Raw genomic sequence first — 16782 nt, 5'->3', positions numbered from 1 at the left:
TCCGCTTATTCACAATATTCAAACTACATGGCAATAAAGTGTTAGAAGAAAAATTAGCACTTTCTGCATAACACAACTCTATCACAACAGAGCAGTGTCTACTAGTTGTTCACTCAGTTTCCAACACAACAAGAGTGCGTTGTGTCTGTGTTGCTCTGGCAGCAAAGCCTCAAATTAAATTACAAGTACCAGCACACTACTTAAAAGTTCAAATGTTGTGTAAGGTGCAATGACGGTACGCTCACACAGGCAGGGCTAGCATACCCATCACAAATGGTGTGTTGCATAAAACAACTAGCAAAATCGTAAAGGATTTTAGAAGAATATAATTTTTGCTCTTATAAGGAGAATTTACAAAGTTGAATGTCCCTGAAATGATAAGCCTGTGTGGCAGATAGAACTTGACATTATTTGGGTTCAGATCTAAGTCCCGTATATTATTTTAACCTGTTACGATTTCTATGTCTGGGGATACAGCCCACAATTATAACAATATAGTTGCATAGGTTGCCTACACACAAGAGCTCAAGGGCCACAACAACAAGAGCCCAAACAACATGTATCCATAATATAATATCATGTAGTTTATTGAGAAAGGTTCAGGGCGCTACCGACGTGACTCAGGGTGATCATCTCGCCAGCATCATTCCTACGAGGCGCAGCTAGTGCTTCTGCCATGATCGTGTAGTCCACAAACCAATTCATCTGCCAGCTGGTACTTAAAAGCCATTGCGTTGCCCATATCAGGCAGCTGAAGTCAGCTTGCCAATTGGGTAATGCTGTTACCATAGATATGTGACGCCACCAGCAGTCCTCATCCTTGCTAAGCTGACACTTGGTCTCTTGACACTCAGCCTCCAGGGTGTTGGTATCTCGACTCTTTGGGCTTGGAGACTGATGTTTTATCTAGTGACCCTTAAGACAGACTTCTTCAGATACTCACTGAACTTGGCATTCTAAGTGAACTATCTAACCAATGCTTATCCAAAGGAAGTCTTTAACTGAGGCAATTACATTGACTGCTAGACTATTTTGTGTTCTCGCTAATTAATGCTCCATGATGGAGAAGAGTGAATTTATGTTGTTACTAATAAACCTATCATTTATTACCTATCTGCATGTAAGTTCTTTCACATCTAACCTGGCACACACAGGCTCTTCAACTGGAGATGTGGTTTTTGTGAATTTAGACTGAACTCTTGTGCTGTCCACTGGGCAGACAGTGTTTTTCCCACATATGTGGCGTGCTCACATCAGGTTTCCATTTCCCTATGTCCAGAGCTACCACAGACGTGACTACACAAGTACATGCAGCAAGCACGGGAATTGATGTTGGAGCAGATGGCAACCATAATCATGTAACCTGAGGTTTCCAACTGATCGTGTTGAATCAACTCCATGGTGAAGGGCTTCAGGGCATTGCCAACACCATTCCCAGCGTTCCACAGGCACACAGAACCATGGGCCAATCATGTCACCCACCTATAAAAGCATTTCATTGCTCATGAAATCTCAGGTGATACCCAGTTTAGTATCCCCGCCAGTAGACATCACAATGGAGGCAGACCAACTGCCACGGGTAGCGCAGCGGGATAGTGCACAAACCTGCCCCGGAGGGCACACATGACACATGGTATGGGAAGATCCCCAGGCAGAGGTGTTTACCTGCCAATGGCAGTACACTGGTTTGGCCAAAGCCTACTCTGAGTTTGACCACCAGGGAGCAAACCTAGTGTATCGTACCATGTGCTGTGCCAAGCGCTTAGCCGTTACCTGGTCGTGCCCCAAGATCTTCCTGTGTTCACCTCTATGTGGGTTCAAACTCTCTACGTCCCATAGAATAATGACTCGCATGGCAAATTCATTTCCCTCTGATGGGGTTCTGTTCCCTGGCTATTATCAATCTACTGTCAGCCTGTGAAGTATCTGGGCTGATCATGTAGTGAAGTGGCGTTTTCATGCCTGTGCAGAAACTAAAACGATTTGGACTCATAACGACAGCCCACTGTTTGAGAACACCGTGGGCTGAGCAGAAAATTTCAAGGCACATGTGTCTCTTATGCCATTTATGATACCCAAATTTTGTCATACTCATCCCGTTCCCTTCACTATGTGTGACATGGTAAAGACTGAGTTGAAATGTTGGCAGGGTCTGAGCCTCATTTCTCCTATTTCATTGAGTCGGTGGACCACCCCTATGGTGGTGATTCAGAAGCCCAACCGCTCCATGCACCTTCGCAACAATTTAAACAGGCTGTCAACGTGCATTGTGCTGCAGGTATGTATCCCATTCAGCGACGGAGAAGGCAGAGTTGTTGGCCCAGATGTCAAGGTGAATGGGGGGGGGGGGGGGGGGGGGGGCACACAGTATAGTAGTTTTCCTTTATTGACTTGTGCGATGCTTAGCTGCAGTTGCCATTGGATACAGTTTCCTTTCTTGGACTTTCCTTGTTCTCACCACCCCTTTTGGGTTTTAACAGTTTAATAACTTGCTTTTTGGGATCTTGTCTGCAGTAGGAATTTACTAACAACATTTGGAGCAGTTGACACAGAACATTCCCTGTTGTGTCAATTATCTTTATGACAATGCCTGTGTCATGGGCCCCATTTGGGAGGAGCATTTATGAAACCCTCAGTCAGTTTTACAATGCCTCCTGGAGAAGGCCTCCGTTGCAAGCTCGAGAAGTGCAGTTTTTTCTTCCCACAAGTGCATTTTTTGGGTCATGTGCTTAGTAAAGATTGTCTTGTCCCCAAAAACGCCCACATTATGTCCTCTGTCACTCTACCAACGCGCAAGAACCTAAAGGAGCCCCAGTCTTTTTAGGGTAAGATTTCATATTATGCTCAGTTCAATTCCGAAGTCGCACACATCTGCCAGCCTCTTCAGTGGCTTCACCAAAGGGTGTTAAGGTTGTCTGGTCTGCGGACGGTCAATGTGCTTTTCAGTCTCTCAAGCAGTGTTTGTGTTCTGCTCCCTGTCTGCCAGATAGACCTTTAACCATGACCTGTGACGCGTCTCAGTATGGCATTGGTGCCATACTGTCCCATTGGAACTTGGATGGCACAGAACAGTCTATCACTTAGGAATCAAAGACACTTTCCACTGAGCAGTGTAATTATTTACAGGTGGAAATGGAGGTGCTAGCTACTATTTTTTATGGGACGAGGTTCCTCCTTATCATGGGCCACAAGCTGTTGGTTTCCTTATTTGGCCCTCATGCCAAGCTGACAGGCAGCATTGCCCACTATTTGCAGCAGTTGGTCCAGTTTCTCAGTAACTATTGTTATGACATTTGTTACTGCTCCCCCTCCCCCGTGCCTGCCAATGTGAAGCCCATGGATTTTGATCCACCCTTCTCCTCCCATTCCCCTTCGCCCTCGTCGATGGATGTGGTATTGTCTCCACTGCTGCTGGTGAAGCCTCTGTGTCCTCCTAGCGGAGCCAGAACTGTCTAGTTCTCCAGGGGCGTTTCCAGTTCTGTGCCAGAGGTTGTAGCCAGAACCTGGTGATTTTTTCCCCTACATGGCCTTTTCTTTGGGAGTGAGGAATTTAGTATCCCTGCCTGCAGGCACCACAATGGAAGCAGATGAGCTGGTATGGGTTGCACAGAGGGATAGTGTGGAAACCTGCCAAGGAGGATGCACATGACACATGGTATGGGTAGACCGACTGGCAGAGGTGTTTATCTGTGGGTGGCACAGCAGGATGGACAGGCCAGCGCTTATTCTGTGTTCGACCACTGCGGACTTCACCTAGCATATCACACATGTTGTGCCAAGTGCTTGGCGATTAGCTATCCACATCCTGAGTTCTTCCATGCTAGTCTCTACATGGGTTTGGATTTTCTACTTCCCGTAGATCAACTCGCATGGCGAAGTCATTTCCATCTCACAGGGTTCTGCTCCCTCACTAGTGTCAAGCTACCAGTGGCTTGTGATGTACCCCGCACTGACTGTGTTGTGATGCATCACTGCCATGTCTGTGCAAATTCTACACACAGCAACACATTTTTCTGTTGGCTTATGCGCTCCAAAGCAAAGTGCATACAGTCATATCTCTAACTGCTGGTTAGGGATATGATTCTAGCTCACACCTCAGATGAGGGGCTCCGGAATGACTTTGAGCTGAATGACCCATGTTTAGTAACTTCCCTCTCACTCATTTGGGTTTTCAAGCAGTCAGTCTCTTCCTCAGTGGCTTCCAAGACCCGTCATACATATTTGCCACACACCCCACATGCAGAATCGAAGCTTCATCCTTCCCCCATCCTTCCCTACCAGTTCCACCAGTCAAGTCTCCTTCTAGGAAGGACATTACAGGTAACTGACACAACCAGTAGTTACTGCCGTACAGCATTTCTTCCCTCACACATTGGTGTCAGCAATGCTACTTTCACCATACGAAGTGCAAAGCCTGTGGATAAACTGGACATAAGGCAGAGAACTGACAGTCCATACTTAAAATGAATGCCAGGACTGGACCCACTGGACTGACTTGGGCAAAGCAGTCGGCGTTGGGCTATGGCAGTAGACGACTGGTGCAAGTGCCTTTGCTAACAACACGACATTGGCTGCAGTACCTCTCCTGGGCTTGTGACCATATCACTTGGACCCTAGATGACTCGAAAACCATGGCCTGGTCAGATGAGTCAATTTCAGTTGGTATGAGCTGATGATAGACCCCACAAAGCCATGGAGCCAAGTTGTCAACAAAGCACTGTGCAAACTGGTGGTGGCTCCATAATGCATAATGGTTGGGCTGTGTTCACATGGAATGATTTGTTTTAATCATTTTATTCTTTTAACTCATTGTTTTTCCCACCCTGAATTGTCTATGAATGTGCTCTTACTGTGTACACAAAAAATACTGAATGTTAACGGTCAGAGTGTTGTGTGCACAGATATTTCTCATGCAAAAGCTGTAAGCTGGGTAAATGGGGGGGAAGGGGGGGGGGGGGAAGAAAGAATATACCACTTCAAATACCGAGTCAAGACACATACAAAAATAAATAAGCACAAAATGACACACAAACAGACACAAGAAGTTGTGTGCATAAAGGTCCAATAACAAATAGGTTAACATTGTGCACCAGCAGATAATGGAGACTGATAACAGTGCAGCATCTTGAGATGTTGGGTACTTGACAGATATCTTTGACATCTCAAGATGTCAACAGATTGCCTGGAAAGTCTGAAGGCTTACAATAGTGCAGCAGTTTCAAGGGCAGAAAGGGAAAATGGGAGAGAAAAATAAATAAGAAGACAGTTAAAGAAGAAACAAAGGAACAGCATGGAATGAGTACAAAGTCAATCAGGAAAGTGAAAGGAAACATTGCAGCATTTGTTTTCTGAAATTTAGCGTAAACAGAGAAAACCTAAATTGGATAGCCAGGTTTAGAGTTTGAATGTTGCTCTTCCTGAATATGAGTCCAGTGCACTAAGTACTTGGAAACTTAACTCATTAAAAAGCAACAAACAAATGAGATTTTCTTAACATGGAAATATGAAGAACCTTTCATTACAGTTGTGTCAAACAATGTACCTAAATACACATGGCTAGATGGGGATTTGAACTGACATCCAAATGTGTTTCCGAAGTGATGCTTCACATGAAAAGACCCAGGCACCACGGAGTACAAGTCAAAACACGTGAGAAAAAATTGTCGAAAGAAAACAAAGAATAAATGTTAAGGCTATGGAGAACTACTAATTCAAAACAGGTAGAATGAAAACATGGCATTAGTTACAAAACCATGAAACAGAACAGACTTGCGCAACTGATCAACTAATAAGTAAGCTGTCAAGTTGAGTGTCATTCTGCTGGATATATTTCAGGAATTATATTTTGCTAGACAGGTAAAAGTTCTTAGTGGTGAAACAACTGCTTGAAAAGGATGAACAGGTGACAGAGGTCACAACAATTTTACATAAAAGTTACAAGTGATCAAGAAATGAGAGCATCTTTCCTGAACAGGATAGTAGTGAAGTAACAGAACAAGTTATATCTTAGTCACAACACATGTGGGGAACAGCAATAACCAAACTAAATGAGCAGAAAAATTCTGAAACTGAATGCCAATGGTAGTGGTGTAGTTAATGCCTACAAGAACTCTATGATGTTTAGTGAGGTTATTACAGATTCTGAATGCAAAATAATGATGGTGAAGATAAGCACCAAATGTGCATTAAATAAGGTTATCAGATGCTTCTCTAGATCACCTGCCCCAGAAGCAGTATACTTAAAAGAAAACTTTGAGAATATCACACAAAGTTCTGACTATGGTAATGGGAGAGATTTCACCTTTCCAACTACAGGCAGCATAGCACAGAGAAGACTGAATTTGGTCTTGCAATATCGCTTCACTGCAGAAAATTGTAGCATGATCCCTTCTGTCAATCACTGCATGAACACCAAAATGACACATTGAGGTAAGAGAATATAAAGTAAACTATAACCACTCTACAGAGGAAAAGCAACTGGACTTTGTGGGATATCTGCACAAATCTGTGAAATTTACGTGAAAGAAACTTGGTTCTCTTTCTAACAGCTATTGAATATACATCATTGGAGCAATGAAGCATTCCAAGAGACTGAAAAAAGGAGCAAGGCAGTCACATTTTCACGAAGGACCATCCGACAGATATGCGTTGTTATACAATGATCGTATCAGACTTCCTTTTGCCCAGTGTGCTGCAGCAACTATGTGGTATTGACTTAACAAGATGTTGGAAGTTCCCTGCAGAAATATTGAGCCATGCTGCCTCTATAGCCATCCATAATTGTGAAAGTGCTGCCAGTGCAGGATTGTGTGTACTAACTGAACTCTCAATTACATTCCATAAATGCTCGATGGGATTCATGTCGGGTGATCTAGGTGGCCAAATCATTCACTCAAATTATCCAGAATGTTCTTCAAACCAATTGTGAACAATTGTGGCCTGGTGACAAATGCACTGTCATATATAAAAATTCCATCCATGTTCGGGAACATGAAGTCTGCAAATGGTCTCCAAGTAGCAGAACATAACAACTAACAGTCAATGATCAGTTCAGATGGACCAGAGGACCCAGTCCATTCCATGTGAAAACAGCCCACACCATTATGGAGTCACCACCAGCTTGCACAGGGTTTTGTTGACAACTTGGATCCATGGCTTTGTAGGGTCTGCACCACACACTAACCCTACCATCAGCTCTTACCAACCGAAATCGACTCATCTGACTAGGCTGTGGTTTTAGAGTCATCTAGGGTCCAACTGATATGCTCACGAGCCCAGGAAAGGTACTGCAGGTAATGTCATGTTGTTAGCAAAGGCACTCGCGCCAGTCATCTACTGCCATAGCCCAATGCCAAATTTCATTGGACTGTCCAAATGGATATGGTCATCGTACACCCCTCATTTATTTCTGTGGTTATTTCACGCAGTGTTGCTTGTCTATTAGCACTGACAACTCTACACAAACGCCACTGCTCTCAGTCATTAAGGGAAGACCATTGGCCACTGTGTTATCTGTGGTGAGAGAGAATGCCTGAAATATAGTATTCTAACCACACTCTTGACACTGTGGATCTCGGAACATTGAATTACCTAATGATTTCTGAAAGGGAATGTCCCATGCTTCTAACTCCAACTATCATTCTGCATTCATAGCCTGTTAATTCCCACTGTGTGGCCATAATCACATCAGAAACATTTTCACACAAATCACCTGAATAGAAATGACAGCTCCACCAATGCACTGCCCTTTCGTACCTTCTCTATGTGGAATTACTGCCATTTGTGTACATGCATGTCACTATCCCATGACTTTTGTCACCTAAGTGTATGTGTATATCACTGACTTCAATATGCTGTAGAATGTTTTATGCTCCCATACTGACTTCAATATTTTTTTCTTTTTTTTTTTTTTGTATATATAAAAGACATCATGTTTACGCCAGTGATTGTAACACTTTATTTATTTCATGATTGCAGTTTCAGCCTTAGGCCATTATCAAATGCAATGATAATGGCCAAAGGCCGAAATTGCAATTGTAAAATAAAGTGTTACAGTCACTGGCATAAACATGATGTCTTTTATAAAGTTGTACATGACTGTGAATCCCAGGTATAAAAAGATAATTAATTGACTTCAATATGCTGTAGAACATTTTATGGTCACATATTATAACAATTTTAAGACAAAAAAATGTTCTCGGGAAGAATTAATAACAATCTCATGAATCTCTGCCTTCTCTGCTCACACATGAATCCAGAAGGCAGTGTACAATGGTGCCCAGGTTACAACAAGTTCCTTGACTTCTCGAATGCATCCAGTACAATTCCACACTGTTGTGTTGTGAACAAAATAGAAGCTTATCAAATAACAGACCATCTTTTTGACTGGACTGAGGACTTCCCAGCAGCTAAAGCTCTACATTTCATTCTAAATACGGTGAAATCATTGGATGTGAAAGTTAACTTTGGTCTTAGGCCAGTGGATGATTATATGACTGTTACTTTTCACCTAACATATAAGCTCACAAGCCTGTTTTATGTATGAAAGTTGCCACGCCAGGAAACTGCAGTGAAATGCTGGAAGGCCATAAAGTATGATTGCTTAGTGCTGCAACTGACTAGTAACCCTTATTATAAATTAATATAGTATGTTGCGCATGAAAAGGTAGAAAGAATCATTAGTGTTCAATTATATGACTGGTGATCATTCACTGGCAATGGAAACAACTGTAAAACACTGAGTACTAGGCATACAAAGCAACCTAAAGTGGAATACCTACATAAAACTAGTTATAGGTACACAGTTGACACCAGATTGAGATTCAATGGAAGAAGTCGAAGTAAATGGGACTCACTCATGAAACAGGTAGCTTACAAATCCTTACCTGTTATTAAATATTGGTCTTCAGTTTGAAACCATTATCTAGTAGGATTAATACTGTAGACAGAAAAGCAGCAAAGAACAGTGGTATATTTTGTCATATTTTCATTTAGTAAGCATACAAGCATTATGAAGGTTTTCATCAAACTCCAGTGGCAGACACTGAACAATGGCATTTTGCATCACTGAAATGTTTACTGTTAGCCATCCGTGAGTGTATGTTAAAAGAAGTGTCAGACAACATATTACTTCCTCTTACATACATTCTTGAAATGATGATGATTTGGGGAAAAAATAATCAGAGAAACTCAAGCTCATAAGAGAGTTGTTCTCATTTACCATTTGTTAATGAAACAGGAGAGCGACAACTGATAGTGATACCTGAAGTATCATCCATTGCACACCGTTTGGTGGCTTGTGCAGTATAGATGTAGCAGATCGTCAGAGTTTTTCACATTTTCTATTCCCATTATTTTACTTATTGGATTACAAGTAATTTTTGAGAAGTACTGAATAATTATATTATAACTTCAGATTTTTAGTTCTTAATAATCTAAAAAACTGTCTCCCAGAAGTTAAATGTCACAGCCATTCAACAGTGTTCAGTTAATATTACTATTGTTCTGGAAAAGCTGAACAGCCATTCACACTTCACAGACAGATCTACATGGGACAAAGACATTCCCTCTGTGGATGTTCAACAAAATTCAAGCCTTCTCCCCGCCTAACCACCATTATTTTGTTTGAAATAGTCAACTAGTGTCAAGTCCTTGACATCACAGAGTTTGTACATCTACCTTAGTGTGCTCTTCTGGTAACTACGTTACAGCACTGAGCACACTGTACATTTTGTACATCTCTGCAAACACCCACGGTCAGATGGAATGTGCGCAATGAATAATCTACTTCAGTGCAATGTTAGGCACAGTGCTATACAAGATGAAAAGACACTAGTCAGTACAATGGTGGGTTCTTTACACCACTCTGGGAGGAGACTGAGTGGATACTATGACACACAAAATATTATATTCACATTATTATAACATAGACAAGAAGAATTACTTAACTTTTTACACTTTGTTCCAACAGGGGTGTTGTGAGTATTTACAACTGTCTCTGAACATTAACATGTCACTTGATACAGACAAAATACAAATCTCTCACTCAGAGTACATTTAACAATAACTGTTATGTAGAGTTCTGCCGAATACATTGATTACAAAGCTGGCCTAGTAGAAGACGATGCTGTCAGCTTAGTAGATGAGTGTGGACTGGGATGAATGGGGCTGTGTTTGGCCGTAAGTAGAAGAATGGTTGCAGCAGTGTAGCCAAACATATTTGGGCATGGGTATGCCTGTATTGTTCATTCATCGAAGTGGCTTGCAATGGTTACCTTCTCTTGTGGTTGCATTGTGAGATATCAGCCTTGCTTTGGCACCTTGCTCTTTGGACGACACCACACAAAATCTTTGACTCTTTCTTTAAGTCCTGACTGGACACACTTTAAATTCACTTCTTATAGACAATAATAACAACCTTCATTAACCTGAAAGTCTGTGCCACAGAATATATCACAGAGCACACTCATGATACTTATCAGTAAGTAACGTATGCAAAGATAACTTTGCTGGGTGGTGGCTTACTAGACTGTCAAGTAATTTGCTGCACTGTGTCATGGGTATCCATTGTTACAATCTGTGATAGTCAATAGAGGTCCCTATTAACATGGTGTGGTCCATGAAGATTGATTCTGCTAGTAATATTTTTCCATATATCTATGTGTACACACAGTACATTCCGAGATTACGGTATGTTAAAAGACCGAAGCCTAAGTGACATCAGAATTGAATGTCACATATGTCAATCACCCACAGTATGGTTGCAATCAAATGCACTGATATCACGTCTTGCCTATCTAGAGCTTGACTGTGATGCTTGCACTCAGTCAATATGACACTGCACTGTTGCATTTGTGTGACAACAAGAGCATGACCACTTCAACAAAGCTAAATCTAATTCAAATGCTCAAGAGTGTAAATAAATACCATGTAAAATAAATGAGTAGGAACGCACACGAAGAAAAGAACATTTAGGCAAGGAGCAGTATGTGAACAAAACAGTTAGTCTACACCTATAATCCAATTGCAAAAACCAAAAATATAAAGAAAACTAGTAACTTAGCTTTGTGGGTGTGTGTGGCGCGCACGCACACGCACACTGCAATTAGGATGAGAAATGTAGTAACAATCTAGTGGAGAGGTTATAATCAACAGAATAATTCCTTTCCGTATAATATTGTGTGTGTGTGTGTGTGTGTGTGTGCTGCTTCTGATTTTGTGGGAAGGTATGTCTTGTTCTCCTCTCTGCTACTGATAAAGGAGACTTCTTTTCACCTACTTTCAGTACTTTTGTCTCCCCACCAGCGACAGTCGTCTAACAAACAAAATATTACAGCACCAAAAGGAAATCGTGCAACCACATTTCATGAAATGATGCTGACTTATGTATGTTTCAGATATGCTTTAGTATGTTCCAATAACGATCAAACTGTGGCTGAGAAAAATTGAGAAGTAAGGAAAATTACTCTCATGCAACACTGTTATTGAGGTGTTACATTTCTCTGGCACAAGAAATGTTTCAAACTGCATTTTATTTGCTTATAATGATATCCTAAAACCAAAATAACTTTTTGTCTGACTCATTCCATGATTGTGCTTGGTAAAATATTAGCTTTTTGAGACTGACTAACCTCACACATGTTATTGTCCCTTTCGCCTTTACAGTTGCTTGGATCCGCATCAGAGCAAGGATGATTGCATCTCCAGAATATGGACACACCTGTATTCAAATAAAGCATGCAATAATATTTTAAAAAGACAATCAATAAATTAATCTACAATGTACAAGAGCAATTTACTGCTAAATAAATTTCATACTGAATAAATGGGAAATAATTTTTCTTTTTTGTATTGAAACTGATATTCCAGAGTGTAGACTGAAATGGTACTGAAATATCACAGTTCCTACCTTAAAAGATTTATAGTATGCAATCTTTGATTAATATATTGACAAGAATGGAAATCTCTACACCCATAGAAAGACGTTTGCTGAAGAATGAATGAAAGAAGATTATAAGTTAATATTCTCTCAATGAGGAGGCCATAAGAAACATAGCAATAACTTTGATTAGGAAGGTAATGGGACATATTCTTTTCAAAGAAAGTAAATAGCATTAGCCATAAGTGATTAGAGAAACCATGGAAAATCTTCCTGTGCCAGACAAATTCGAGCCTTAAGCCTTCCAAAGAGGAGTTCACTATACCAATCTACATGTTTTAGGTGCTGTGCTCTTGGCACACTAGCATTATTGGGGGCTGACTCCACATTGGGATCCTTTTTCTACTCCTGAGTCTTGCACAAAAAACTTGTACATGCATTAAATGCTCACTGCTTTTAGACAGTTTTGAAGAGAGTTACACTGTTGGCATGCACAAAGCCAGACAATTGGTAAATTGTGTGTAGCTTTATATGAACTGAGCAGCTATCACTGTTTATAGCCAAAGACACAGTTATGCTGACTGTGTCCGAGTACTTCCACAGAACAAAGATATACAACTCCACTGTATAGTTGTACCCTATTAACACAAATACAGAAGTCTCTTGGACCCTGAAATGTTCCCATCAATGTTGCAATACATTTATACAGTCCTATGCTGTGTTCATCACAATGCAGATTTGGTGAGGTGCACACAAGGATGCATATTGTCTGGAAAATCCTAGCATCTCTGACCACTTAAAAGATACAAGCATCACATCCTGGAACCTTGTACTCCTCAAATAATACACACTGAACTACAAGAAAATTTACGGAGATAATGCCCACACAACCAGGAATGAAATTACCAGATTACAATATTTATTACAGTCTGGTCTCCACACACAAGATCCTCTCCTCTCCATTTTACCCTCATGCTCTCAACAGATTATGGCATATAATGAAACTGCAGGGATGGTGACGCACTGCCATCTCTGACAAAATCAATATGAAGAACTGCCAAAGAAGTAGGTGGTGGTAATACAACACTTCAGCACTAATATGTAAATGCCACAATGAGGCTATAAGAAACTATGGATTTGGAGCTTGTTAGTTACAGCTGCTAATACCCTCTAAGATTTCTTATGAGCACTGAGACAGCACTGCAACATGTTGCCAGAGGTTCTGCAGTTCCATTTTCTTCCGTTCAAAATTTACAATCAGAAATTTTTTTAATAACTCACAATACCACGGACAAAAGAATATCACTGATCCAAAAGAGACTTCTCTGGACAGGAAGTGAAAATATAGCTTTGTGTATTAGAAAGGAACAATTAATTCACATTAAGGTGAGAACAAACCACTTTAAACAGTTTTAAAGCCAAATAATTTTTTCCCCATGAAGATACAACTACAACAGTGCACTTTTGATTTATCTTCAGACTTTTACAATAATATTTCCACCTTCACCATGTGCCTTATGCTTAATTTACAACTACTCTTCCATGAGACCATTAGTAAGCAACACGAAGTCAAGAAATAGTTCTACAGAGAAATATCCAGCTGTGTAATACTTTTCTTTTATGTCCAGGTAAGGAAAATGAAACCATTTTTCATCAGTCATTTGAATAATGCTGACTTCTTCGATACTTCATTTTGGCAAGCATTTGAAAATACACCTTAATTAATTCAGTCACGAAATTATTAGGAATATTATTACAACTGTGAAAAACCAATCTATTTTTATGTAAAGTGAATTTAAGGAATGAGAAAAGGCTTATAGAAGCTATACAGCACACATGGAACTATCATGTAGATGACTGATGAATACTTGTGTAGTGTGCTATCATGTTTACATTGTTAAGCATAAATATGAAATTTGACAAAAGGCGAAACAAGGATTTTGAGTGGGGAGAGTGGCATGAGAAGAGGGTAAGGGAAAGAGAAAAATGATCCAACATTTAATATATTCCTTTCAAGAAAATATCATGGGGCTGCCAAGTCTGACATCACTACTGAAACAGCTTAAAGTCTGTATGTGAGGCACAGTTGTACCTACTGGTTCTAGAAAATATTCCTGCATCTTGATTCATCACAAAACAGCAGAACAAGATGCTGTTTATACAGTTTTCGTGAGAAGAATACAAGAGTATGGCGCATATTATGTCACATATTTGACATTTATTTGTAAAGAACACAGGAAAAGTAATGATATAAAATTACTTGCATTCCTTACTTCATCATATGAATCAATCAATACATGCTGTTTCCTTGAGGACAGCTACAGACATTTGATTCAAACTCTATAAATACTTGTAGGGTAGACGTGAGCTACAAGATAAATAACAGAAAACAGGAAGAAGAAAACAAGCAATGCAGAGTAAATTTAAGAACAAGACAATTGCGCAACATGTAAGGTGGGTTACCAGCTTCATGGGAGATCATCATGGTAAAAGCTTCCACATAGTGAAGAGCAAAATACATCAGTAACAGCAACACACATATTAATAGGGGGACACTATTAAATAAAAAAGTAGAACAGTTTAAAAATCCACATATCTTCTAATTGCAAATTGTTACAGTCACAATTGTAAATACATATGGTGACCTGCATTGCTTTAGGATGGGAGTAAGGACCTTGAGGAAAGAAATAGTATCCCTTTACATATGGTTTTGATTTACATACTGGGAAGCTAGAACAAAAATAATAATGTTTCTCTTTTGTTTAGTAAGTCCAAACTGTCCTTAAAAAGTGTGCGAGACTGGAGTTTTTACATATTATTTCAGTCTATAACTCTCCCGAAAATTAATTTTCCATTCGGCCACTAAATTTGACTTATCTTTGTCTTGTTATGCTATTGCTGCAATTTCATTTTAGTAATGCACTACATTTCACAGAAACTAGAGCTTCATTAGAAACATTATTATTTTTGTTCTAGCTTTCCAGTATGTAAATTAAAACCATATGTAAAGGGCTGCTATTTCTTTCCGAGACACCATTTACATATTATTCCAGAATGCAAAGTCCAGCAGAATCACATACAACAAAAATTTCAGGAATCAAACATCTCTAACATGAAACCACACCAAATCACAAAAGACTCCAAGCTCAATATGCCAACTAGTACCCACAGTCACTCAAGCTCTACCACCATGTCTCGCAAGGAGAAATTCAATAGAGAAACCGCAAATAGCTTTGTCATTGTGAGTTGTTCATCAGTGAAATAAATATTTGGAATTCCTCCATAAATTTTAGCCCCATTATCTCTTCAGTGTTTGTAGTAGTGATACTTAATAAGTCACTAGCTTCCTCTATGACAGGCTGTTCCAGCTGGTGGGCAGCCAGACAGCTAATAATGTTGCCACACCATAACCTACATGAAAGTTTTGCACCAGCCACACACACGAGGGCAGGGTTGGACGAGTGGTTCATACACGCACTGAACAGTGTAATAGGGCCGATTGGCGGGTGCTTTATACTAGCTGCACCTGGCTACAAGTGAGCTGAGGGGCACTTGGCAGTGTCCATGCCCTACAGTGTAGTGCTGGAACAGCCTATTCATACACCTAGTGCACTGTACTTCTGCAACTCCCACTAACTATTTGGCTTTGAGAGCACCATTTAAGCTAGCGAGTAACAACAAATCAATCTCTTGTGTAATCACAAGTATCATTAATGCGTATTATGAGTGCCAAATCTCTGTAACTGTAATAAATTAGATTGCAGCAAATCTCCCACTGATATTGAGATCCCTGCTACATGACCTGGAAGCATATGAGGTGATTTATTATAATTAACTACCAACAAGACAACAATGTAGTTGAAATTTAATTGCCAACAGGCTTTATCTGCAGAGGGAACAATGTCATCTTTGTATGAACTGTAGAGAGAATTAACTCAAAATGGTCAGTGCAGTAGATAGCTCAAAAGCACTGAGGTGTCTGACTAATTTACTGAGTCAATTCATGGAATAATTAAAATTTAGGGTTGGGGTTGGGTTGTTTTTGGGGAGGGGACCAGACAGCGAGGTCATCAGTCTCATCGGATTTGGGAAGGATGGGGAAGGAAGCTGGCCATGCCCTCTGAAAGGAACCATTCCGGCATTTTACTGGAGAGATTTAGGGAAATCGCGGAAAACCTAAATCAGGATGGCCAGATGTGGGAATGAACAGTCATTCTCCCAAATTAAAATTTAGGCTATAATAAACAAACACAGTTGACTTGTACATAGAGGTTGTGTAGGCAACACTACGGCGTCTCATAGTGGCCAATGAATTGAGATTTGTAAACTAAATTTAAAAGATGAAGTGGAGACAGGTATGAGAGATACTGTAATCCAGACCAGTTATTATATCATCATGCAGTTGAAAATATCCTATTATTTAACACATCAAATAAAAGGAGTCAAATGACAAACCAGAGTACCAGGCTTGATAAGGTAGAAATATGATACTAAAGAGAGCCATCACAAACATTCTCACCACATGGTGAACTACCAAAGTTAGTGACACAAATGAACATCTGAGCATACAAATATACCATGAATTCTAAAACAGAAATCATCAAAGAGAAATCAATACCTGTTAAGTAAATGATGAAGATAAAACAAGATTTATGCGTATACCTAGACACTCTCTATATAAGCCATTTCAGTCTCATTGTCAAGATATGAAAACGAAATCACTAACCTTATTAATGAATACTGTATTTAACTAACAAGGGGAAAGAAAAGGATGAGAAATCTCTGACGCATAACAAATGAAATTGAGGTAAAATTATAAATTATTTATTTAAGGAAGAACTGAGTCAACTATGGGTACAGAAGTTGCTACATTACACATGCACCTCTATTCGCCACACATCACA

The 16782-nt window shown here is 40.0% G+C and overlaps 1 protein-coding gene across 1 annotated transcript in view; it reads right to left on the bottom strand.

The window, feature by feature from the left end:
- LOC124556371 overlaps nt 1-16782 on the bottom strand; it is a 118369-nt gene that overhangs the window by 34470 nt on the left and 67117 nt on the right. The window contains exon 8 of the mRNA XM_047130335.1: nt 11631-11719. Coding sequence (XP_046986291.1) covers nt 11631-11719 — 89 coding nt within the window. The remainder of the gene's footprint in view (nt 1-11630; nt 11720-16782) is intronic.

Source organism: Schistocerca americana, chromosome X, assembly GCF_021461395.2.
Source record: "Schistocerca americana isolate TAMUIC-IGC-003095 chromosome X, iqSchAmer2.1, whole genome shotgun sequence".
Classification (NCBI taxonomy): domain Eukaryota; kingdom Metazoa; phylum Arthropoda; class Insecta; order Orthoptera; family Acrididae; genus Schistocerca; species Schistocerca americana.
Note: the sequence above shows the minus strand (reverse complement) of the source record. Positions and strands in the feature narration are given on the sequence as shown.